This window comes from Bos grunniens, chromosome 3 (assembly GCF_055505025.1).
Source record: "Bos grunniens cultivar Pamir isolate PY7600 chromosome 3, Bosgru_T2T1.0, whole genome shotgun sequence".
Taxonomy (NCBI): domain Eukaryota; kingdom Metazoa; phylum Chordata; class Mammalia; order Artiodactyla; family Bovidae; genus Bos; species Bos grunniens.
In genome coordinates, this window is record NC_141167.1 from 113,020,568 (window position 1) to 113,047,325 (window position 26,758).

A 26,758-nucleotide genomic window follows, 5' to 3' on the forward strand; every position below is an offset into this window, starting at 1 on the left:
TTCAAGGTCATTCTCTCACCTAAATTATACTTTTGCACATGGTTCTAATTCTAGAGCAATCTATTTAGCACTTCAAAGCAGCTTGCTGTCAAAACCTCCAACTTCTTTCTTTTGCTAGCTATTGAACACTCAAGGAAATTTTAGGTTAAAGATTCCATTTTCTTCTTCCTTTTATCAAAAGCAGGAAGGAAAAAAAAACACAATCATATAGGACTCCAATTTTTATGAATCTTCCTAATAGTCCTCAAATCTTAAAAAGAATTTTCTCAACTCTGATCCACCTAGTCATTCATGTGTTAAAAATATAGATATATTGAAATATCTACCATGAGCCAAGAACCCTCAATGGCTGAATGTCTTGTGGGGGAGATAGACAAAAAACAAGTAAACTAACAAATTAATATATACTTACAAATTGTGATAATTTGACAAAACCAACTGGGTACAATGACCCAGGAAGATTTGCTTAAATCAGGTGGTGAAAGAATGCTCCAAGGAGACAAAATTTAAGTTGAATCTGGGCCCTCTGAGCCCATTTACATAAATTTTAACAAAAAATAATATCTATGCACAATATTTAACAATTTTATTATCATTATATTTCAAACCATTCAATTTTTCTTAAATTGAATAAGCCTCTTTTCTTTCTGAACATGTTAAAACACAATTAAACAAAACATAAGCAGATGGTTTTAAACAGAAAATACATAGCTGTTTCTTCATTGTTTTGAACTCAGTTTGCAAACAAAATTGGTTTCCTGCTTTAAGCAATACAAGTGTTTCTTTCTCACACCTGCAGATTTGGGTATCAGGCCACATTCCTCTTTCTTTCTCTGTGTAGACTTTCTTATCTGTATTTCACAGAGTGACCTTCTTTTCACATTCCTGCTCTTGGCTTTTCCACATGTCAAGTTCAAATCTGTTTAATCTGCAAAGCTCCCAGGATCAAAAAGAGAAGAAACTCTTTCCTCAGGCAGCAGGGTAGGAAGGAACCTGAATTAACAATGATCACAGGTTAGGATCACAGTTTAAACATCTATTACAAGCTGGGAATTGGAGGTGCAGAGAAAGGTAAGCGTGGGCTTTGTCATGATTCAGTTGAGGAGACACGCATGCACAAAGGCCATTTTACAGCATGCTCCATGTTCTAAAGTCATTTACTAGAGTTAGCTGAAGGTGGTGACGGTTGTGAGTTCCCCAAGGGGTGGGAATTTATCCAGACCTCTTCTTCACCGTATCTTCAATGACTAGAACAACACAGGCCTTAAAAATGCTCTGTAAATGTGTGTTGCTTATGAACAAAGAGGTGCTAAAATATTTGTACTTTAGATACTGGGCAGACACCAAAGTGTTTGAAGCAGAAAAGAAACACAAGCATTTCTTTCACTTAGAAGTCCCCTAGCAGCACCATCAGGAGGGTGATTGGGAGGGGAGAGAAGTTAGGAGACCAGGTGAAGAATATGTGAAGCAAGAAAGGTGTGAGTAAGGGCAGGTAGCATGGGGAAGATAAGTGTTCTAAATAACGTCTGACTTTCTGCCTTTGGCAACAGGAAGAAAAGAAGAGGTGCAGGGAGAGGCCTGGGCAAAGGACAGCATCAGTCCTGAAAAGGATGATAGCTGGAAAGAAAAAGTCCAGGAGAGAGCTGCCCAGGTGGCTGAGGAAAGCAGGTCAAGGATAACAATTGAGGAGTAACCCATGAGCTCAGCCATCAGGATGCCCCTGGAACAAACCAGCCACAAGGGGTTGAAGAGTGGATGGTTAGTGAGGAACAAGAGACAGGAAGCAGAGACAACCTCTTCAGAAGTCAGCAGAGAAGACAAGAGGGACAGGTGTGTTGGGACTGAGCTGGTTTCCTGCCGTGGCCTGTGAAAGCCAGGAGAAGCCACCCTTGCCCACCAGAGGAACAGAGTCCCAATGCCCTCTCAGAGACGCTACAGGCAAGGAGAAGGGCAGAAGCTTCACAGGCGAGGAGGTCTGGGGCCCCTCCTCCAGGGGCTCTGCAGCACTGAATGGGGTGAATGAAGCAGCTTTCCTCAGGGAGCCCCAGGAACGAGCCATTACCCAGCTGAGCCTGCTGCACATCTAGGCACAGGGCTGACAGAAGGTGAGCAGAGCTCCCAGGTTCTCATCTCCGGCCACCCCAGAGATGCTCCCTGTTGCAAACTAACCCAGCCCTCCTTTTCTTCAATCATTCCCAGAACCCCAAGGAAGGCAGGCAGGCATGCTGAGAATCTGGACTGGGAAAGAAGGGTTCTCAGAAGGAAGCGGTTACCTGAGCAGAGGGGCTTGACGGAGATGGAGCTGGAGCTCTGGCTGACGGGGTTCTTGACTGTACAGTGATAGCTATCGCTGACCCCAGATCTCCAGGAGATGCTGAGAGTGGTTCCCCCATGTGACACAACCGCCCCCTGGCCTTGGGGGTCCCAGCTGTACTGAACATCCTCTCCAGCCTGGTCCAGCAAACAGGCCAGAGTGATGAAGCAGGTCCCATCCTTCATGATCTGAGAGCTGGCTGTGATTTTGGGCTCCTGCGGTCTCTCTGTGCCAAGAAAGGAAAGTTCAAGCTATGAGAAGGCTCCAGGCTGGCCAAGCAGAGGAGAGGGAAGATCAAGTTCAAACGTAAGCTCTCTAACCCCCTCACCATAGACATGCAGGATGAAATCCTTGGTGATGTTGACTGGGGGACTATGCAGAGTTATCCAGGCTCTATAGGGGCCAGAGTCCTGCAGTCTCAGGGAGCTGATCTGAAGAGAGTAGTTGTGGCAGGGGGTGCTCAGTCACTAGCTGTAGGGTCCCTGAGTCCCAGCAACCAGGATTGGCTCCCCTGCCGGTCCTGGTCGCAAAATAGCAACAAGGCCTCGAGAGCTCCAGGTAACATTTTCTACCTCCTGCCCCACTGGGACCTCCAGGGGCAGAGTGCCTGACTTCCCAAGGATGCCGATCACTGTCTCCCCTACTGATTCCTCACCACCCTGGACTCCTGGCCCTGCAGATGGAGAGAGAAAACCACAGCTTCTGCGTCAGGGCCTCCCTGCCTGTTCAGGGCAGCCACAGATCCTAGCCAGCCCCTCCTGCCCAGACCCCTCCAGCCTCCCCCTCGACTCCAGTGGGTCTCCCTCTCCCCAACCACTGAGACACACTCTGGCCCACCCACTCTCTCTTGAGTGTTTGCCTTTCTCCTCGGGGCCTGAAGGGGACAGGACTCCTTCCTCCACCTTCCATTTCAGAGTTGTCAAGTAGGGTACATGCTCGGATTCCAGGTACCTGTGCATGAAGGCGGCACCAAAATGGGAAGGGAGCTACTGTTACTGACTGGGTTCTTGACCATGCAGGTGAAGTTCAGCGCGCTATCCCCAGGCCGCAAGCTGACACTCAGGACAGACCCTCCATGGGACACAGCGGTCTGGGGTCCCAGGGGCGCCCAGCTGTAGGTCACAGTGCCTCCTCTGCTTTCTGCCACGCATGTCAGGATGATGAGGCAGTGTCCATTCCCACTAATCCTGGTGCTCACTGTGACACGGGGCTGGGCCAGCGGCTCTGTGTGTCAGAAAAAGAACCAGCTGAGGACTGGGAAACTGCTCTGGGCCTTCCCTTCATGGGGCAGAAGTAGGAAGTGCTGCCACCAAGACCCTGCACCACCTTGAATACACATAACAAGCAACAGAGGTAGAATCCGCCCACATCTATTCTAGAGCTTTGGACTTTATAAGACGTGTCACTTAATATCTCCTCTGATTCTCAGAACAATAGTATGAAGTAGTAGCTTCATTGATAGGTTTGATCTCCTTACAGCCCAAGGGACCCTCAAGGGTCTTCAACACCACAGTTCAGAAGCATCAATTCTTTGGCGTTCAGCTTTCTTTTATGGTCCAACTCTCACATCCATACCTGACTACTGTAAAAACTATAGCTTTGACTAGATGGGCTTTTGTCGGCAAAGTAACGTCTCTGCTTTTTAATATGCTATCTATCTCTTTAGCCTAGAAATAAAAACCCTTTTTCCTACCTGGGCTTCCCTTGTGGCTCAGCTGGTAAAAAATCTGCCTGTAATGCGGAGACCTGGCTTCAATCCCTGGGTTGGGAGGATCCCCTGGAGAAGGGAAAGGCTACCCACTCCAGTATTCTGGCCTGGAGAATTCCATGTACTGTATAGCCCATGGAGTCATAAACAGTTGGACACCACTGAGTGACTGGCACTTTCCTACCTGCCAGCAAAGCTGTCGTGGGACAACCGTGACTTGGGAAATGCCCTTGAAGCATTAAAATCTGGACTTTTATCATAACTGTTGCCCCAGAAACCATCTCTGGAAGACCCCAACTCTGATCAGTTAGCACAGCCTTATATCCTGTTCAGAATCCACACTGAGCTTGTCCTACCAAAACAGCCATCAGCACAGTGAGAGGGGCTCTCCCACCATCTCTGGGTGAACAGCCCTACCCCAGGTCCCAACAGCCCACCACCCAGTGTTCCCTTGCTCTGTCTGAGGAATGGGCCATAGTCATTCCAAGCCAATTTATGACAGAAATGCTTTCACCCCAACTGTGTGAACCTGACCAGGGCAATTTTGTCAACCCAAGTTTAAAAAAAAAAAAAAAAAACCTTCATCTATTAATAATAGGAATATTCCCTGTTCCATAACCCAGGAAGTTATATGAGAAGGTTCTCCACTTTCCTGCAATCACTCATCTTCCTGTGTTCATCCTCATGATTCATTGGTACCTTCCAGCCACAGCATCCTGGTGACCTTGCCTGGTGAACTTACCATCCACAGCAACCTTGTTCCTCAGGCAAAGACTGGAATCACATCTAATCCAAGTCTTGCAAAGGCCTTGTGATCCTCCCAGAACATGAGAAGTGCGTGGCCTGTGAGGCATTTCTTTGAAGCCATCTCCCACAGGCCTCGCACTGGTCCCTCCTGGGAGGCTGTCATGAGACTGTTTTTGTCTTGAGGTCCCAGGCTTCCTGCTCCATCCCCACAGAACAGAGCTGCTGACTATGAAACTTCTCTGCAGTCTAGAACTGGTTTCTCAGCAACTCCCATTACGGTCATCTGGCCCCTTTAGCCTCAGGGTCATCCTTTCTGGGCTGTGGGATGAGGACCCAGGAATCTGAGCCCTTTGGCCCCTCTCCCTCTCTACATAAGTAATAAGCAGGCTAAATCTAAAAGTACCTGACTGTGTCTTCACTGGCCAACATTGCTGCTGTGTGTGCCTGGCACCCCCGCCCCACTGTATTCTTTGTAGTTTCCCCTGCTAAAACAATCACTGACATTTCCTTGAGGAATATGATAGTAGTGTTCTCCTGCATCTGTGCAGAGCTTTACAAAGCGTTTTTCCCGTGAATTTTATTCTCACGAAAGGTAATATTCTATTTTAGCAAGGAGGAGGCTCAAGACCTCATGAGTCGGTTGTGGCAGAAGCTGGTTCTCAGGGCCCAGAATCCCATTCTCTGCCCAAACGCAGGGATTTAACTGCAATTGGTCTGGGACACATCCCAGCCATCAACATTTTTTAGGATATTCTCCCAGGCAACTCTACTTTCTATGTTTTTCTCAGTTAAGCACATGTTAGTCTCATAATTAGAAAGAAAACTATAATTGTTTCTAAAAGGGAAGTGGGAAAGGCTATAAAAGTGACTGAAAGACAGGCTACGCACACACCCACCTGTTGCCATACCCCGGACACTCACCATAGACATGCAGGCTGTACTCCCTGGTGTGGGTGAGGCGGGAGCTCCGAAGATTAACGTGGGCTCGGTAGGACCCCGCGTCTGCCCAGTTCAGGTGGCTGATCTGCAGGGAGCGGTCTGGGCCCACCACACTCAGACGACCCCAGTACCGTGATTCTTCCTGGTGAAAGGTGTCTGGTCCTCCAGCTTCTACCAAGGTTACTGTGGCTATTGCCCCAGGGACTGAGCGACTTACCCAGGAGATGCTCTCCACCTGCTGTCCATCCTGCAGCTGCAGGGGCAGAGTGACAGAGCCCCCCAGGATCCCAGTTACCACCATGGGGGCTCTGGAAGCCCCTGGTCCTGCAGACAGAGAACAGCCTGTTACATTGAAGGCTCACAGCAGGCCTGAAGGAGAGTCAGGGCCATGATTAGTATTCCTATTTTATAGGTGAGAAAATAGAGACCCACAGAATATAGGTGCCTTGCTCAAGACAACACTGCTAGTTATAGACAGAACTAGAACTCAGGAGGGATTGATGCAGAAGCTGAAGCTCCAATACTTTGGCCATCTGATGCAAAGAGCCAGCTCATTGGAAAAGACCCTGATGGTGGGAAAGATTGAGGGCAAAAGGTGAAGGGGATGTAAGAGGATGAAAGAGTCCATCACCGACTCAATGGACATGAGTTTGAGCAAATTCTGGGAGGTAGTAGAAGATAGGGAAGCCTGGTGTGCTGCAGTCCTTGGGATCGCAAAGAGTCGGACATGACAGTGACTGAAAAACAACAACCTCCACACCACAATGGTTTCCTTCCACATTTATATTAATTAATTAACATATAAGGAAATAATCAATGAAGGCTGTCCTAAAGGTTGCAGGTACTAAATGTCCTGGAGAGTAAGCAAAATCCTTGGGAGGGGCTCTGGTGTGGGGGGAGGGAGCTGGGTAATCTCTACTGTTTCTGTGAGTCCATCTCTTGCCAATTCGGGGAAAAGGAACAGAAATCATCCAGCCCAGTCGCATCCATGCAAGAATTGCCTTGCAGTATCCCCCATAATTGCTTATTTGGCCACTTGTGAGACAAAAGCCAGCTCCTCTAAGGTGCAGCCAGAATCTGGGAACATATCTTTCTAGAGCAGGAGGACTAGTGTTGTGCTGGCCAGGCCACGTTAAGCATGGTGAGAGGGACAAGCATTTGGATACCAGCCTATAATGCACTTGAGAGAAGAGTGTAACTCCAGAGCACTAGCCAGACTGCCCGAGTTCAAGCCCTTGCTCTACCAAGTGCTAGCTGTGTGATCTTGGGCAGGTTACTTAACCTCTCTGAGTCCAAGTTTTCTAACCTGTGAAACAGGATTGTCATCTTGCAGGATTTTGTGTTAAATGAGACAATCACGTAAATACCTCACTATGGTATTATTCAAGATACTTACTGTCACTGAGGGTTTCCCTGGTGCCTCAGATGGTAAAGAATCTGCCTGCAATGCAGGAGACCTGAGTTCAATCTCTGGGTTGGGAAGATCGCCTGGAGAAAGGAATGGCAACCCACTCCAGGATTCTTGCCTAGAGAGTTCCCTGGGCAGAGGAACCCGGCTGTCTATAGTCCATGGGGTTGAAAAGAGTCAGACACGACTGAGCAACTAACACTCACTCACTCTTTCAATGTCACTGAAGTTAGTTGGTGCAGGCTTTTCTGCTGAAAGTTGAACTGAGAAGTCCTGTGATAGTAGCTGTGGTGACGAGGAGTAGGAGAGAGCTTGCTATGCTGTGGGTGGGCACTCCACACTGGGGGACATGCAGTGTCCCATGTGCCCACCATAGAATCCACCCTATGACCTGCTGTTCCTTCTTCCCATGCAGCTCTTCTGGCTCCACTTGGAGGAATGTGCAAGTTGACTGGAAGCATGCCAAGGCAGTGCTGACACCAGATGGATCTTCCTGTCCCAAGTTGGCCCAGAACCTTCAGTCCAGCTTGGAAGAATTCCACCCTTGATCAAGGAGCTATGCTCACCCTTGAGTACAGTGATTCCTTAAGCTTAGTTCAAGAGCTGCTTCCTTTCTGGGGCCTTAGCTGAGCTCCATACTTCTGGTCCAGCCATGCCTACCTCCCAGTTTCCTTCAGCCTATGGAAGCATCACTAGGAACAAAGCTAGTGGAGGTTATGGAATTCCAGCTGAGCTATTTCAAATCCTAAAAGATGATGCTGTTAAAATGCTTCACTCAATATGCCAGCAAATTTGGGAAACTCAGCAGTGACCACAGGACTGGGAAAGGTCAGTTTTCATTCCAATCCCAAAGAAAGGCAATGCCAAAGAATGTTCAAGCTACCACACAATTGCACTCATTTCACATGTTAGCAAAGTAATGCTCAAATTTCTCCAAGCCAGGCTTCAATAGTACATGAACCGAGAACTTCCAGATGTTCAAGCTGGATTTAGAAAAGGCAGAGGAACCAGAGATCAAATTGCCAACATCTGTTGGATGATCGAAAAAACTAGTGAGTTTAGGAAAATAACTACTTCTGCTTTATTAACTACACCAAAGCCTTTGACTGTGTGGATCACAACAAACTGTGGAAAATTCTTCAGGAGATGAGAATACCAGACCACCTGATTTGCCGCCTGAGAAATCTGTATGCAGGTTAAGAAGTAACAGTTAGAACGGGACATGGAACAACAGACTGGTTCCAAACTGGGAAAGGAGTACATCAAGGCTGTATATTGTCACCCTGCTTATTTAAGTTATATGCAGAGTACATCGGAGAAGGCAATGGCAACCCACTCCAGTACTCTTGCCTGGAAAATCCCAAGGACGGAGGAGCCTGGTAGGCTGCAGTCCATGGGGTGGCTAAGAGTCAGACACAACTGAGCAACTTCACTCTCACTTTTCACTTTCATGCATTGGAGAAGGAAATGGTAACCAACTCCAGTGTTCTTGCCTGGAGAATCCCAGGGATGGAGGAGCCTGGTGGGCTGCCATCTATGGGGTCGCACAGAGTTGGACACTACTGAAATGACTTAGCAGCAGCAGCAGAGTACATCATGTGAAATGCCAGGCTGGATGAAGCACAAGCTGGAATCAAGATTGCCAGGAGAAATATCAATAACCATGGACACGCAGATGACACCACTCTTATGGCAGAAAGCAAAGAACTAAAGAGCCTCTTGTTGAAAGTGAAAAGGAGAGTGGAAAAACTGGCTAAAAACTCAACATTCAAAAAATTAAGATCACAGCGTCCAGTCTCATCAGATCAGATCAGATCAGTTCAGTCGCTCAGTCATGTCCGACTCTTTGCGACCCCATGAATCGCAGCACGCCAGGCCTCCCTGTCCATCACCAACTCCCGGAGTTCACTCAGACTCACATCCATCAACTCAGTGATGCCATCCAGCCATCTCATCCTCTGTCGTCCCCTTCTCCTCCTGCCCCCGATCCCTCCCAGCATCAGAGTCTTTTCCAATGAGTCAACTCTTCACATGAGGTGGCCAAAGTACTGGAGTTTCAGCTTTAGCATCATTCCTCCCAAAGAAATCCCAGGGCTGATCTCCTTCAGAATGGACTGGTTGGATCTCCTTGCAGTCCAAGGGACTCTCAAGAGTCTTCTCCAACACCACAGTTCAAAAGCATCAATTCTTCGGCACTCAGCCTTCTTCACAGTCCAACTCTCACATCCATACATGACCACAGGAAAAACCATAGCCTTGACTAGACGAACCTTTGTTGGCAAAGTAATGTCTCTGCTTTTGAATATGCTATCTAGGTTGGTCATAACTTTCCTTCCAAGGAATAAGCGTCTTTTAATTTCATGGCTGCAGTCACCATCTGTAGTGATTTTGGAGCCCAGAAAAATAAAGTCTGACACTGTTTCCACTGTTTCCCCATCTATTTCCCATGAAGTGATGGGACCAGATGCCATGACCTTCGTTTTCTGAATGTTGAGATTTAAGCCAACTTTTTCACTCTCCACTTTCACTTTCATCAAGAGGCTTTTGAGTTCCTCTTCACTTTCTGCCATAAGGGTGGTGTCATCTGCATATCTGAGGTTATTGATATTTCTCCCTGCAATCTTGATTCCAGTTTGTGTTTCTTCGAGTCCAGCGTTTCTCATGATGTACTCTGCATGTAAGTTAAATAAACAAGGTGACAATATACAGCCTTGATGAACTCCTTTTCCTATTTGGAACCAGTCTGTTGTTTCATGTCCAGTTCTAACTGTTGCTTCCCGACCTGCATACAGATTTCTCAAGAGGCAGATCAGGTGGTCTGGTATTCCCATCTCTTTCAGAATTTTCCACAGTTTATTGTGATCCACACAGTCAAAGGCTTTGGCATAGTCAATAAAGCAGAAATAGATGTTTTTATGGAACTCTTTTGCTTTTTCTATGATCTAGCGGATGTTGGCAATTTGATCTCTGGTTCCTCTGCCTTTTCTAAAACCAGCTTGAACATCTGGAAGTTCACGGTTCACGTATTGTTGAAGCCTGGCTTGGAGAATTTTGAGCATTACTTTACTAGTGTGTGAGATGAGTGCAATTGTGTGGTAGTTTGAGCATTCTTTGCCATTGCCTTTCTTTGGGATTGGAATGAAAACTGACCTTTTCCAGTCCTGTGGCCACTGCTGAGTTTTCCAAATTTGCTGGCATATTGAGTGCAGCACTTTCACAGCATCATCTTTCAGGATTTGGAATAGCTCAACTGGAATTCCATCACCTCCACTAGCTTTGTTCATAGTGATGCTTTCTAAGGCCCACTTGACTTCACATTCCAGGATGTCTGGCTCTAGGTCAGTGATCACACCATCGTGATTATCTGGGTCGTGAAGATCTTTTTTGTACAGTTCTTCTGTGTATTCTTGCCATCTCTTCTTAATATCTTCTGCTTCTGTTAGGTCCATACCATTTCTGTCCTTTATCGAGCTCATCTTTGCATGAAATGTTCCTTTGGTATCTCTGATTTTCTTGAAGAGATCTCTAGTCTTTCCCATTCTGTTGTTTTCCTCTATTTCTTTGCATTGATCACTGAAGAAGGCTTTCTTATCTCTTCTTGCTATTCTTTGGAACTCTGTATTCAGATGTTTATATCTTTCCTTTTCTCCTTTGCTTTTCGCTTCTCTTCTTTTCACAGCTATTTGTAAGGCCTCCCCAGACAGCCATTTTGCTTTTTTGCATTTCTTTTCTATGGGAATGGTCTTGATCCCTGTCTCCTGTACAATGTCACGAACCTCATTCCATAGTTCATCAGGCACTCTATCTATCAGATCTAGGCCCTTAAATCTATTTCTCACTTCCACTGTATAATCATAAGGGATTTGATTTAGGTCATACCTGAATGGTCTAGTGGTTTTCCCTACTTTCATCAATTTAAGTCTGAATTTGGCAATAAGGAGTTCATGATCTGAGCCACAGTCAGCTCCTGGTCTTGTTTTTGCTGACCGTATAGAGCTTCTCCATCTTTGACTGCAAAGAATATAATCAATCTGATTTCGGTGTTGACCATCTGGTGATGTCCATGTATAGAGTCTTCTCTTGTGTTGTTGGAAGAGGGTGTTTGTTATGACCAGGGCATTTTCTTGGCAAAACTCTATTAGTCTTTGCCCTGCTTCATTCCGTATTCCAAGGCCAAATTTGCCTGTTACTAATAGATGGGGGGAAAATGGAAACAGTGACAGAGTTTATTTTCTTGGGCTCCAAAAGCACTGCAGATGGTGACTGCAGCCATGAAATTAAAAGACGCTTGCTCCTTGGAAGAAAAGCTATGACAAACCTAGACAGCATATGAAAAAGCATAGATATTACTTTGCCGACAGAAGTCCATCTAGTCAAAGCTATGGTTTTTTTCAGTAGACGTGTATGGATGTGAGAGTTGGACTATAAAGAAAGCTGAGCTCTAAAGAATTGATGCTTTTGAACTGTGGTGTTGAAGAAGACTCTTGAGAGTCCTTTGGACTGCAAGGAGATCAAACCAGTCCATCCTAAAGCAGATCAGTCCTGAATATTCACTGGAAGCACTGATGCTGAAGCTGAAGCACCAATACTTAGGCCACCTGATGTGAAGAGCTGACTCATTGGAAAAGATCCTAATGCTGGGAAAGATTGAAGGTGGGAGGAGAAGGGGACAACAGAGGATGAGATGGTTGGATGGCATCACGACTCAATGGACATGAGCTTGAGTAGGCTCCGGAAGTTGGTGATGGAAAGGGAAGCCTGGCATGCTGCCGTCCATGGGGTCGCAAAGAGTCAGACACAACTGAGCGACTGAACTGAACTAAACTGTGCTTTTTGTTGGCTTGTTTGTTGGCTTACTTCATTCTGCTTCATACAAATAGCTGTGTTGTTTGTCTTTCCCCATAGCTCATGAGTTCCCCAAGGAGAGAAGAAGGTAGAAGGGAATTGTTATCCGAGCAATAAAGTTGAGTAAGGCTGATGGTTTAGCCAAGTGGCTAGGTGCAGTGGGATGTGTGCAGAGCTTCCTTTTCTGAATCCTGTTTCTGGATTCAAGTGGGAGAAAGAGACAGAAAAGGATCAGCTCAGGACATGAATCATTGGTGCCAGACACTCTGCCAAGTGCATTAAGCACATTATTTAATTTAACCTTCACAGCAATCTAGTAAGGTCAATATCTTATTCCCACTTCACAGATGAAGACCATGAGACTCAAAGAGCTTAAAAAGCCTACTTGCCCAGAGTCACTGTCTATTGGAAGCAGCAGAGTCCACATGAAACCCAAGTTCGCCTGCCTGCAAAGCTGATGCTCTGTCGACTACCCTGTGCTGCCAACAGCAGGACTGCACCCCACCTCATTCCTCCCTGCGTACCACTCACCTCTACCCCATCACACACAGCCCAGCACCAGCACACGAGAGGCCTCAATAGATAGTTCTGGAACTGAACCCAAGAAATATGAACTTTTTTTTAAGGCAAGATCTGTCTCACCCATTTCTTCATGTGCCCAAAGGAAGCCCCCATGGACAATGATCTCCAAGGGCCTGACCTGGACACCACAGAGGAAGCGAAGCTCATTGATTCATTTACTCTGTGGGAGGACAGGAAAGTGGCGGCAAGGGGAACCTGACAGGAATCCGTTCTCTGAGTTTTCAGTTCTGTGAATGTGGCTGGAGACAGTATGGTCTGAGTTTCCTTGTTGCTTCTGCATTCCAACAGCTGCACTGACTTCCATTCTCACAGGTCACCAGCTGTGTGCCAGAAGGTGTCGCCTCATGTCTTAGTTCATCTTCTGTAAAGTGGGCTTAATACTTTCTGCCTATACCACAAGATTGTTGGGGGAATCAGACTATTTTAAATTTGAGTAAAAGTTCTTTATAAACTGCCAAGTTTTAAACACCTCTAGGTAGGCTGCAGTCCATGGGGTTGCTAAGAGTCGGACACGACTGAGCGATTTCACTTTCACTTTTCACTTTCATGCAATGGAGAAGGAAATGGCAACCCACTCCAGTGTTCTTGCCTGGAGAATCCCAGGGATGGGGGAATCTGGTGGACTGCCATCTATGGGGTCGCACAGAGTTGGACACGACTGAAGTGACTTAGCAGCAGCAGCAGCAAGGGATTCTATGGCAGGCTTAGGGCACATCCTAAAGGCTAGGGTGGGGGCCACCCTGAAGTCAGGTGACCCTGATAACTAATACAAGCTGCATTCCTCCCAAAGGAGGACGAAAGAAAGACTGAAACTCGGATGACTAAGAGCAGAACCTGGTCCCTCACCGTGGGTTTCTCAGGAGCTCTGTTCCCCTGGCCTCCAGTTCCCAAGCCTGTCTTCTGCCACCACTCAGGTCCTTGGGGACAGGGGAAGGAGCAGTAAGAACTCAGAGGGACAGGACCTGTCACAAGGTGCTAGGTTCGAGATCACCTAAAGATGTCATTTGTGGGACAGGAAAGCCCAATTCACAATAAAGGTGACTCACAGGGGCAGAAGGGAAGAGATTATGCTTGAGATGGCAGATGCAGATGAGGTCCAGGAACTGACTATGGCAGATCCTCTATCTCAAGTCCCCAGCTTCAGTCTCTCTGGGGACGTCCAGGCTCCTTGTGACTCACTAGCAGTGTGAGAGTGACAAGACACAATCAGGGTTTTCATGATCTGAGATGATAGTACACACACCTCACACACACTACTTCCCTCCCCGCCTCACACACATATACCAGCACTTACACACAGCCTGGCTCCCAGGGAAGCAAAATCTTCAGTGAAAATGACCTATTGCTAGAGAAACCTAATGTGTAAGGAGGTAGAGGTGCCTGGGAGGTAGTGGCAGGGACAGACTCACCAATGAGAAGACCAAGGAGGAGCAAGGACCACAGGAAAGAAAAACCCATTCTATACAGCAGACTGGCCCGCCTCAGGACGGCCAATGGACTGTATGCGTGTAAATGTCAGCCCACAGACTTTCATTTCCCATTTTTAGAGCTCAATTTAATCACATGTAGCTTTTGAGTCACAGGATGTAAAAATGAACATGAAAGAAAGAAGCATGAGAAGCAGCAGAGTAAGCTATTTAAAAGCCAAAGCTGACAATGTCTCGGCCTTGCTTTAAAGCCTTCCAAGGTCCCCCACCCCTTATAAGCTAAAGTCTAACTAAGGTCACAGTCCTGGAGGACAAAATCCTTTAGTCTCTGCTGGCTTCCCGTCTTGAGCTTGGTCTCATGTTCTGTCACCAAGTCTCCCGTCTAGGACTCCCCACACACGATTTCTTACTGCTGGAAATGGTTGCTGCAACTTGGTTTACTGGACTACCCTAGTCCCTGCCACCTAGTTCACCTTTCTCTACCACCCTCCCATTCTCTCATTAAAGTTGTGACCACCTTGGGAAAGACTTCCCTGAAACCCCAGGCTAGAGCAGGTGTCCTCTTCTGGGCCTCTCGGTTTCCTCCCATTCACCTTGTTTACTATAAAAGTCTGCTTACTCACATACTCTTTCCCCAGCATACTCTCAGCTCCTTGATGGTAGGGTCTACCTTTTTCATCTTTTAGTTCCTAGTGACTAGCTCAGTATCAGCATATAATATGAATTTAGTTCCTACATACTGTACCTTCTTTAGCACAGAAACAAGGCTGGAAGGATCCAGGAGAAAAGACTGTTGGGCCCACATCTACCTCCAACCACGAGGACTACCAGATATTATTTTGCTCTCTTGGCCTGATTCCTGATCCATGGGTGGATGGAGGGAAAAGGTAGAGCTGGGGCAGGTATAGAGATCCCTCCCTTCTTCTCCACACCTAAGAGTCCCGATGGCTTTGCGAGGCTATGCAAACTCCACTGACATCTCCATGACGATGTGATTTGACTAGTGTCCCCCATTGGCTCCTTTACTTCTCAAATTTTGAAAAGCATCTCCCTAGTCATCAGTGTATGGTGGCTATATGTCCTGACAAGAGTTGAAGAGAATCCATGCTGCTTTTAAAAGGTCACAAGTGGTCTCCCATTGGTCACATGGACCCTTTGGCTTTTATCTTATGTGACTGCTTGGTGGAATTTGATATTGCAACCCTCCCTGCTTGAAACCTTCTCTTGAGGGTGCTCTAGGATGCTATTCTCCCTGGGTTCTCCTCACTCATTTATTCAAGACATTGCGCTGAGACTGCTGATTCAAAGATGAAAAGAAGTCTCTGCAAGCATGTTGCTCATAGGCTAGTGGGAAAGAAAGTCACATCAATAGAAAAATAAAGCGATGTGGATGACTTAGCCTGGGGATTGGGTGCAGTGGGATAGGTGGGAAACTTTTTGATCTGAATCCTGCCTCTGCTGCTTCCTAGCCCTGTGATCTTAGCAAACTACTTTCCAATCAATAAGACTCCCCCATTACCATTTATTTCCCTAAAGATGGTTTTAGTGCATAGAAAATCATTCATAGGCTATATTTTTAAGAATTCATATTCAGTTTATTAAAAATAAATTAAAAACCTTGGTCAGCCTTAAGGCCAGTTCAGCTTACAAATCATGTTGGTCTAGTTACTAATCAAGAAACTTTTAACAAACCTTTTTAGGGACTTTTGATAATATTTGACTGATTTTACAAATGTATAAATTGATTCTCTTAAGGACTTCAACCTATTCACAGACCACTGCCTTGTCATGGCAAAGGGGCTTGCATAACTCAATGAAGCTATGAGCCATGCCATGCAGGGCCACCCTAGATGGACATGTCATAGTGGAGAATTCTCACAAAACATGATCCACTGGAGGAGGGAATGGCCAACCACTCCACTATACTTGCCATGAGAACTTCATGAACTGTATAAAAAGACAAAAGGATATGACAGCAAAAGATGAGTCTCCCAGGTCTGAAGGTGTCCGATATGCTAAAGGGGAAGAGCAGAGGACAGCTACTAAGCCCCAGGAAGAATGAAGTGGCTGGGCCAAAGCAGAAATAATGCTCAATTGTGGATGTATCTGATGATGAAAGTAAAATCCAATGTTGCAAAGAACAGTATTGCATAGGAACCTGGAATGCTAGGTTCATGAATCAAGGTAAATTGGATGTGGTCAAACAGGAGATGATAAGAATAAACATCAACATCTTAGGAATCAGTGAACTAAAATGGACAGGAATGGGCTAATTTAATTCAGATGACCATTATATTTACTATTGGAGTAAGAATCACAAAGAAAAAATGGAATAGCCCTCATAATCAACAAATGAATCTGAAATGCAGTACTTGGGTGCAACCTCAAAAAAAAAAAAAAAAAAGAATGATCTCAGTTCCTTTCCAAGGCAAGCCATTCAACATCATAATAATTCAAGTCTATGCCCTTACCACCAATGCTGAAGAAGCTAAAGTTGATCGGATCTATGAAGACCTAGAAGACCACCTAGAACTAACATAAAATAAAGATGTTCTATTCATAATTGGGGATTGGAATGCAAAAGTAGGAAGTCAAGAGATACCTGGAGTAGCAGGCAAGTTTGACGTTGGAGTACAAAAGGAAGCAGGGCAAAAGCTAACAAAATTGTGCCAAGAGAATGCACTGGTCATAGCAAACACCCTTTTTCAACAACACAAGAGATGACTTTATATATGGACATCACCAAATGGTCCATACTGAAATCGAACTGATTACATTATTTGTAGCCAAAGATGGAGAAGCTGTATATAGTCAGCAAAAATAAGACCCAGAACTGACTGTGGCTCAGACCATCAGCTTCTCATAGAAAAATTCAGGTTTAAACAAAGTGGTGAAAACCACTAGGCTAGCCAGGTAAAACCTAAATCAAATCCCCTATGAAGATGCAGTGGAGATGAAGGATAGATTCAAGGAATTAGATCCAGTAACAAATGTGCCTGAAGAACTATGGATGGAGATCTATAATATTGTACAGAAGACAGTGACCAAAGTCATCCCAAAGAAGAAGAAATGCAAGAAGGCAAAGTGGTTATCTGAGGAGGCTTTACAAATAGCTGAGGAAAGAAGAGAAACAAAAAGCAAGGGAGAAAGGGAAAGGCACACCCAACTAAACACGGGGTTCCAGAGGATGGCAAGGAGAGACAAGAAGGCCTTCTTCAATGAACAATGCAAAGAAATGGAGGAAAACAACAGAAGGGGAAAGACTCGAGTTTTCCTCAATAAAACTATACATATGTCAAGGGAACATTTCACCCAAAGATGGGCACAATAAAGGACAGTAATGGTAGAGACCTAGAAGAAGCAGAAGAGATCAAGAAGAGACAGAAAGAATACACAAAAGACCTGTACAAAAAATATCTCAATGACCCCAGTAAGCATGACAGTGTGGTCAGTCACCCAGAGACAGTCATTCTAGTGCATGAAGTCAAGCAGGCCTTAGGAAGCACTGCTGTCAATAAAGCTAGTGGAATTGCTTTAAAGTTATTTAAAACCCTAAAAGACAATGCTATCAAAATGCTGCACTTAATATGTCAGCAAATCTGGAAGACCCAGCAATGGCCACAGGACTGGAAAAAGTCACTCCTCATTCCATTTCCCAAGAAGGGCAGCACTAAATAATATTCAAATCATGGGACAATTGCACTCATTTCCCATGCTGGTAAGGTCATGCTCAAAATCTTACAAGCTAGGCTTCAGGATTACATGAACCAAGAACTTCCAGATGTCTAAAGTGAAGTCTCTCAGTCGTGTCCGACTGTTTGCGACCCCATGGACTGTAGCCTACCAGACTCCTCCCTCCATGGGATTCTCCAGGCAAGAGTACTGGAGTGGGTTTCCATTTCCTTCTCCAGATGTCTAAGCTGGGTTTAAAAAAGAGAGAAGAATTAGAGAAAAAATTGCCAACATTTGCTAGATCATAGAGAAAACAAGGGAATTCCAGAAAAACATCTACCTCTGTTTCATCAACTACACTAAAGCCTTTGACTGTGTGGCTCATAACAAACTATAGAACCCTCTTAAAGAGATGGGAATACCAGACCATCTTACCTGTATCCTGAGAAACCTGTATGCAGGTCAAGAAGTAAGTTAGAACCCTTTATGGAAAAACTGACTGGTTCAGGATTGAGAAAGGAGTACAAGGCTTTTTTTTTTGGTCACCCTGTTTATTAAACTTACACGCTGAGCACATCATGAGAAATGCTGGGCTGGATGAGTTACAAGCTGGAATCAAGATAGACTGGAGAAACATCAGCAACCTTGTATATGCAAATGATACCCCTCTAATGATTGAGGGCTGGAGGAGAAGGGGTCAACAGAGGATGACATGATTGGATGGCATCGCTGACTCAATGGATATGAGTTTGAGTAAGCTCTGCGAGTTGGTCATGGACAGGGAGGCCTGGTGTGCTGCAGTCCTTGGGGTTGCAAAGAGTCAGACATGACTGAACGACTGAACTGAACTAAATGGAAGAAAACAAAGAGGAACTAAACCTCTTGATGAGGGTGAAGGAGAGTGAAAAAGCCAGCTTAAAATTAAATATTAAAAAAACTAAGATCATGGCATCCTGCTCCATCATATCATGGCAAATAGAAGGGGAAAATGTAGAAGTAGTGACAGATTTCCTCTTCTTGGGCTCTAAAAGCACTGTGGATGGTGACTGCAGCCATGAAATCAGAAGATGGTTGTTTCTTGGCAGGAAAGCTATGACAAACCTAGACAGTATATTGAAAAGCAAAGACATCGGTTTGCCAACAAAGGTCTGTATAGTCAAGGCTATCGTCTCTTCAGTGGTCACGTATGGTCGTGAGAGCTGGACTGTAAAGAAGGCAGAGCACCAAAGAATTGATGCCTTTGAACTGTGGTGCTGGAGAAGACTCTTGAGAGTTCCTTGGAGAGCAAAGAGATCAAATCAGTCAATCTTAAAGGAAATCAACCCTGAATTCTCATTGGAAGGATTGATGCTGAGGCTGAAGTTCTAATATTTTGGTCACCTGATGTGAACAGCTGACTCATTGGAAAAGACCCTGATGCTGGGAAGGCTTGAGGGCAGAAGAAGAAGAGGGAGTCAGAGGATGAGATGGCTCGATGGCATCTCTGATGCAATAGACATGAAGTTGGGCAAACTCCGGGAGAAGGTGAAGGACAGGGAGGTCTGGTGTGCTACAGTCCATGGGGTAGCAAAGAGTTGGACAAGACCAGGCAATTGAACAACAAGAACTTCACATCTCACTATCAAGTATTATATATTTAATTTCCTTTTAAAGTTCTGATCAACAAATAAGCCCTCCCAAATACTTAAAGAAGGCTTATAAATCTAACCCATTAAAGTTTTAATTATGATAATTCTTAATTTGCTTTAAAATACTCAACACCTCATATATAATTCCAACTAAAATCCTAAATGTAAATCAATTACTCAACTACATAGTTCAAATCAGAACCACAAAGTTAATTATTACTTTAATAAGCTAAATTTCTCAAACAATACATATGCTTAAACAAGTGTATTAATTAATGTCTTGAACATGTCTATTCTGAATCCTTTGTCTTTCCAGGACTGAAAGATTCATAACTACAAAGGAAATAATAGTCTCAAGACCAGTTATTCCTTGGGGAACCTTCTCAGCCAAGTGGTTTAGTCACTTAGTCACGTCCCACTCTTTGGAGTGGGACTGTAGCCTACCAGGCTTCTCTGTCCTTGGGATTCTCCAGGCAAGAATACTGGAGTAGGTTGCCATTTCATTCTCCAGGGGATCTTCCTGACCCAGGGATCACACCTGCATCTCCTACATTGCAGGCAAATTCTTTTACTACTGAGCTATCAAGGAAGTCCTCTCAGCCAAAGACAGTTGCTTAATGACCAGGCATCACTGAGATGTTAGCTGAGGTTCTATTTACTTGCTTTGCTGATGCCCTCTAAAATGCTGGTCTCATGGCTTGTGTCCTCTAGATTCAACTTGCTCGCTGTGGTATTACCTAATTCTTCCCCTACCTACAGCTACAGAACTTGATTTTTCTTTTGCATTTCTTTTGTTCTTAAGATATTTAACTCCCTTTCCATTTAGGTGTAAAGAGTTTTGAACTTGTCAAAATTCTATACTCTTTTCATATTATTCCAATCTTTAGGAGTTTATTCATATTAAAACCCCACACAACGTTAAAAGTAAAGTCCCAAAAAAGTGCAGTTGTGTAAAATGCAGGGTCACCTTAATTGCAGAGTTCATGATGAACTGACTAGGGGTTCATGTTGAGTCTATGCAACTAAATTTAGCACTGTGGCTTCAGGAACCAAATCATAGCCCAGGCTGGCGTTTGATGCTATCTGAGGGCAATGCCCAGTAGATAAAAGCCTATGACTGGCTGGATTCAGGACAGCAGCTGGGATTGGAGACATTTTCCAGGCATTTGTACCCTTTGCTGGTTTGGTTCAAGGACACAGAGAAACTGGAGATGCTGGGACCAACCTCCCTCCTCTCTGCTTCCCAGCACTAGGTGCCTTTGCATCCACAGCCCAATGAGAACATTAGCCTTCCCTGTATGAGCACAAGGGCTAGGATAATACAAGACCCCATTTGCTGACTACATTATATCAAAATTCACATTACTTTAGATTTTTACTGTACTTAATTACTATACTTAAATGATGCTTCATTTGGAGTCTATGTATCACAAGACTCATCTATGTTCACAACTTCAAAGAAGGCCCTTCCAATGACATTTCCCTCAATAAGCCTCAGTTGGCTTCCCTGGTGGCTCAGACGGTAAAGCATCTGGCTGCAATACGGGAGACCGAGGTTTGATCCCTGGGTCAGGAAGATCCCCTGGAGAAGGAAATGGCGACCCACTCCAGTTTTCTTGCCTGGGAAATTCCATGGATGGAGGAGCCCTGTAGGTTATGGCCCATAGGATTGCAAAGAGTCGGACACAACTGAGCGGCTTCACTTACACTTTTCCTCATCTCTAAAATGGGGATAACAGGGGCATCAGTGAAGTAGGGTTGATTTGAGAATTAAAAGAGAAAACATATTAAAATTTTGAAAGAAATTAAAGACAAAAAGAGAAAAGGAGAAAAAGCTCCAAGTACAAAGCCTTACCTTAGTGATTATTTTTATTATTATCAATACCTTTGTTCTCTCCTCCCACGCAGGCTGTCCCTACTTTTATGCTCTTACCTGGGCTCCCTAAAAGCCCCTTACCTGTCTTCTTATACTGCAGTCTCATTCCTTCCATCCACCTTTCACTACTGCTGTTGGAGTAAGCTTTCTACAAGTCCTTGAATCATGCCATGCTTCTGTTTAAAAACACATGTTAAAGCGTTCTCTGCTGACTCAGTGGTAAGGAATCCATCTGCCAATGCAGGAGACATGGGTTTGATCTCTGATCCAGGAAGATGCCATGTGCTGCGGAGCAACTAAGCCCATGCACCACAACTACTGAACCCACATGCCACAACTACTAAAGACCAAGCACCGTAGAGCCTGTGCTCCACAACAAGAGAAGCCAATGCAATAAGAAGTATGTGCACCTCAACTAGAGTAGCCTCCACTTGCCACACTTAGACAAAACGTCCAAGGAACAATGAAGACCCAGCACAGCCAAAAATAAATAAAATTATTTTTTAAAAACACCTGCTGGATCACCACTGCCTTTTGTCTGTTGTCTTAGTCCATTTGGGCCATTAAAACAAAAATATCATAGACTGGGTTCCTTATAAATAAGAAATTTACTTCTCACAGTTCTGGAAGCTAGAAGTCAAGGTTTAAGTCACCAGCAGATATGGTGTCTGGTGAGAGTCTACTTCCTGATTCATAGACAATCATCTTCTCATTGTGTCCTCACATGGCACAAACTCTGGGATCTCCTGTATACGGACACTAATTCCATTCTTGAGGGCTCCAGTCTCCTGACCTCATCATCTCCCACTTCCTAATACCATCATATTTGGAGTTAGATTTCAACATGTAAATGTTGGGGAGACATATTCAGTCCCTGGCTCCTAGGTTGTAAGACCTTTTATCTGGACTTGGCAACCATTCTTGGCCCCACATCCTGCAGCTCCTCTCTAGACAGCTATGTTCTAGCCACAGGTCCAGTAATAGAGTGAAGTGAGAGAGGCACCTAGAGCAGGGGTTCCCCACCCCTGGGCCATGGACCAGTACCAGTCCATGGCCTGTTAGGAACTGGGCCATACAGCAGGAGGTGAGCAGTGGGCAAGTAAGCAAAGTTTCATCCGTATTTTCAGCAGCTCTCCATCGCTCGCATTAACACCTGAGCTCCACCTCTGGTCAGGTCAGCAGTGGCATTAGATTCTCAAAGGAGCACAAACCCTACTGCACTTGAATCACCCCAAAACCATCCCCCAACCCCCGCTCTGTGGAAAAATTGTCTTTCACAAAAACGGTCCTGGTACCAAAAAGATTGAGGACCACTGATCCCCAAATTTAAGGAGACACAAATTTAAGGAGACATTCTGTCTCTCTGGATTGCACATCATCAGCATGAACAGCCTCTGGAGAAGCTCTCTATGGGAAGAGGTGCTATTCTAATTGTCCTCCCCTTCCTCTCCTTCCTCTTAGACTTCCTGGGTTAAAATTCTCATTGACTACAAAACTCAGAGCGAGCTACTTAATCTCTTTGTACTTCAGTTTCCTCTTCTATTCAAGCTAAGTCACTTCAGTTGTGTGACTCTTTGCTACCCTATGGACTGTAGCCCACCAGGCTTCTCTGACCACAGGACATAGAGTGTCCATTCTGTCCATAGAGTAGAAATGATTTTTTAAAATATCCATCTCATAAAGCTGTTGTGAGGACTAATGAATTAATACATGTCAAATATTAGAAGAGAACTTAGCACCCAAGAAGCACTCATTGAATGTTAACTAAAACTACACACTCCACCATCCTGAAGTTTTCAAGTCCCCTAATGTTACAGCCTAAGTAAATATATGAATCTCAAGATACAAGAAGTTGCAGCTATTACACTGTCAATTAAAAAGAAGCCAGCTTCCCAAGGCAAGATGAAAGGAATTATTTCACCCCTAACCACCAGGACCCAGTGACTCGACAGATACTGAGCCAGACCTGACTTTGAGTTTTTGAGTGTTTCCTACAGAGGCACAGATCAGCAGTGGCCTGCCACAGGGACAGGGGGTCTGGCTGCAGCAGACCTGGGATATGAAGCATGTGGCATAAGCCCTCTTGGAGGAAGTCACCATTAGCCCCACCATAAAGCTGCTGAGCAGACAATGCACAAACTGCAGAACAATTATACCAAAGAAATTCTTGCACTGTTAAGAAAGTTCTTAAGAACCCACAACAGATTCCCAACCTGGAAATCTGGTAAAGGGACTGAGAAATCCCAGGGAATTTGACCTTGGAGGCCAGTGAGATTTGATTACAGAACTCCCACAGGAATGGAGAAACAGACTCTTGGAGAGCACAAGCAAAACCTTGTGTGTACCAGGAGCCAGGAGAAAGAGGCAGTGTCCTTATAAGAGACTGGGCCAGACTTGCCTGTGAGTGTCCAGGAGTCTCTAGCGAAGGCATGGGTTGACAGTGGCCTGCTGTGAGATTAGGGGCACTGAATACAACAGTGCAGGAGTAAGTCCTTTTGAAAGAGGTCGTCATTACTCCTACCATAGTTTGGTCTCAGGCTAAACAACAGGGAGGGAACACAGCCCAACCCATCAACAGCAAATTGGACTAAAGGTTTACTGAACATTGCCCCGTGCATTAGAATAAGACCCAGATTCCCCTACAGTCAGTCTCTCCCATCAGGAAGCTTCCATAAGCCTCTTATCCTTCATCAGAGGGCAGACAGAATGAAAATCACAATCACAGAAAACTAACCAAACTGATCACATGGATCACAGCCTTGTCTAACTCAATGAAACTATGAGCCATGCTGTGTAGGATCACCCAAGATGAACAGGTCATGGCAGAGACTTCTGACAAAATGTGATCCACTGGAGAAGGGAATAGCAAGCCACCTCAATATTCTTGCCTTGAGAACCCCATGAACAGTATGAAAAGACAAAAAGATATGACACTGAAAGATGAACTCCCCAGGTCGATAGGTGCCCAATATTCTACTGCAGAGCAGTGGAGAAATAACTCCAGAAAGAATGAAGAGACAGAGCCAACGTTAAAATAACGCCTAGTTGTGGATGTGACTGGTAATGAAAGTAAAGTCTGATACTGTAAAGGAAGATGATGCAGAGCCATCTGGAATGTTAGGTCCATGAATTGAGGTTAATTGGAAGTGGTCAAATAGGAAATGGCAAGAGTGAACATCGACATTTTAGGAATCAGTGAACTAAAATGGACTGGAATGGGCAAATGTAATTCAGATGACCATTATGTATACTACTGTGGGCAAGAATCCCTTAGAAAAAAATGGAGTAGCCCTCACAGTCAGCAAGAGTCTGAAATGCAGTACTTGGGTGCAATCTCAAAAATGGCAAAATGACCTCTGTTCGTTTCCATTGTAAACCATTCAATATCACAGTAATCCAACTCTATGCCCCAACCACTAATGCTGAAGAAGCTGAAGCTGGATGGTTCTATGAAGACCTACAAGACCTTCTAGAACTAACACCAAAAAAAAGATGTCCTTTTCATCATAGGGGCCTGGAATGCAAAAGTAGTAAGATACCTGGAGTAACAGGCACGTTTGGCCTTGGAGTACAAAGTGAAGCAGCACAAAGGCTAACAGAGTTTTGCCAAGAGACTGCACTGGTCATAGCAAATACCCTCTTCCAACAACACAAGAAATTACTCTACACATGGACATCATAAGATGGTCAATACTGAAATCAGATTGATTATACTCTTTGCAACTGAAAATGGAGAATTTCCATACAGTCAACAAAAACAAGACCAGGGGCTGACTGTGGCTCAGATCATGAACTCCTTACTGCAAAATTCAGACTTAAATTGAAGAAAATAGGGATAACCTCTAGACCATCCAGGTATGACCTAAATCAAATCCCTTTACAATTACACAATGGAAGTGAGAAATGAATTCAAGGGATTAGATCTGACAGACAGAGTACCTGAAGAACTATGGCTGGAGGTTTGTGACATTGTACAGGAGGCAACTGTACATAGTCAACAAAGTGATCAAGATCATCCCCAAGAAAAAGAAATGCAAAAGGCAAAATGGTTGCCTGAGGAGGCCTTACAAATAGTTGAGAAAAGAAGGGAAGCTAAAGGCGAAGGCAAAAAGAAAAGATATACCCATCTGAATATAGAGTTCCAAAGAATAGCAAGGAGAGATAAGAAAGCCTCCTAAAGTGATCAATGCAAAGAAATAGAGGGAAATAATGGAATGGAAGACTAGAGATCTCTTCAAGAAAGTTAGAGATACCAAAGGAACATTTCATGCAAAGATGGGCACAATAAAGGACAAAAATGGTATGGACCTAATAGAAGCAGAAAATATTAAGAAGAGGTGGCAAGAATACACAGAAGAACTATACCAAAAAAAAAAGTCCTAATGACTCAGATAACCATGATGGTGTGATCACTCACCTGTAGCCAGACATCCTGGAACACAAAGTCAACTGGGCCTTAGGAAACATCACTACAAACAAAGATAGTGGAGGTGATGGAATTCCGGTTGAGCTCTTTCAAATCCTGAAAGATGATGCTATAAAGTGCTGTTGTAGCCACGCCTTCCGGGAAACAAACTCACTCAGAAGGATGATGCAGATAGTGAAGAGCAGTTTATTACACTGGTGGGCCCAAGGTAATCTCCTCTTAGCCAAGGACCCTGATCAGCTTCTGTGAAAACCTTTTATACCCTATGTGTAGGTGCTCAAACCCATCTCCCCAAATTCCTTGAAACCTGCATAAACAAAGAAAGGTAGATACGATCACAATAGCCCCATCACTCATGTGTCATGTGCTTAAACAGTTAAACAATTGGTCATTAATCAATAAGCCAAGGTTATACTCTGATAAGTACAGAAAAAAAATTTATGACCTGTCCGGAGACAGGGGTGATTAGCATATGTTTTCTCTTAGGTGATGAGTAACCTAGATACGACTCTCAAGGTTCCTTTGTCCGGAGGGGGTCTTATCCTTCTGTTGGTATGTCGTTTCCATAGGCACTGAGCACAGAGTTCAGAGTCCACGGAAAAGGTGGCCAAGCTTGGCCAGCACTGAACAGGCCTACGATGGAGTCCAGGCCCTACGGTTTCCTCCTTCAGTGCTATACTCAATATGCCAGCAAATTTGGAAAATTCAGAAGTGGCCACAGGACTGGAAAAGGTCAGTTTTCATTCCAATCCCAAAGAAAGTCAATGCCAAAGGATGTTCAAAGTACCACACAATTGCACTCATCTCACACCCTAGCAAAGTAATACTCAAAATTCTCCAAGCCAGGCTTCAACAGTACATGAACTGAGAACATCCAGATGTTCAAGTTGGATTTAGAAAAGGCAGAGGAACCAGAGATCATATTGTCAACATCCGTTGAATCTTAAAAAAAAAAAAAAGCTGAGAGCTCCAGAAAAAATCTACTTCTGCTTTATTGACTATGCCAAAGCCTTTGACCGTGTGGATCACAACAAACTGTGGACAATTCTTCAAGAGATGGGAATACCAGACCACCTGACCTGCCTCCTGAGAAATCTGTATCCAGATCAAGAAACAACAGTTAGCACTGGACATGGAACAACAGACTGGTTCCAAATCGGGAAAGGAGTATGTCAAGGCTGTATAT

The 26,758-nt window shown here is 44.7% G+C and overlaps 1 protein-coding gene across 8 annotated transcripts; it reads right to left on the minus strand.

Moving 5' to 3' along the window:
- Positions 1-569: 569 nt before the first annotated feature.
- LOC147376871 (SLAM family member 9-like) lies at positions 570-25,818 on the minus strand. 8 transcript variants are annotated; one of them, XM_086393609.1, is made up of 8 exons: positions 13,953-14,026; positions 13,590-13,721; positions 5,691-6,032; positions 3,266-3,538; positions 2,887-2,987; positions 2,643-2,745; positions 2,274-2,540; positions 570-993 (listed from the first exon to the last, which is right to left on the minus strand). In XM_086393609.1, exons 3-8 carry the CDS (start codon positions 6,007-6,009, stop codon positions 914-916), a joined length of 1,143 nt encoding a protein of 380 aa, XP_086249735.1. In that variant the 5' UTR covers positions 6,010-6,032; positions 13,590-13,721; positions 13,953-14,026; the 3' UTR covers positions 570-913. The 8 variants fall into 8 exon arrangements, 7 of the variants coding, with proteins under 7 accessions (XP_086249735.1, XP_086249734.1, XP_086249733.1 ...); XM_086393608.1 differs by lacking the exons at positions 13,590-13,721; positions 13,953-14,026 and adding an exon at positions 25,564-25,818; XM_086393607.1 differs by lacking the exon at positions 13,590-13,721 and having other exon boundaries at positions 13,953-14,081.
- Between the last annotated feature and the right edge of the window lie 940 nt (positions 25,819-26,758).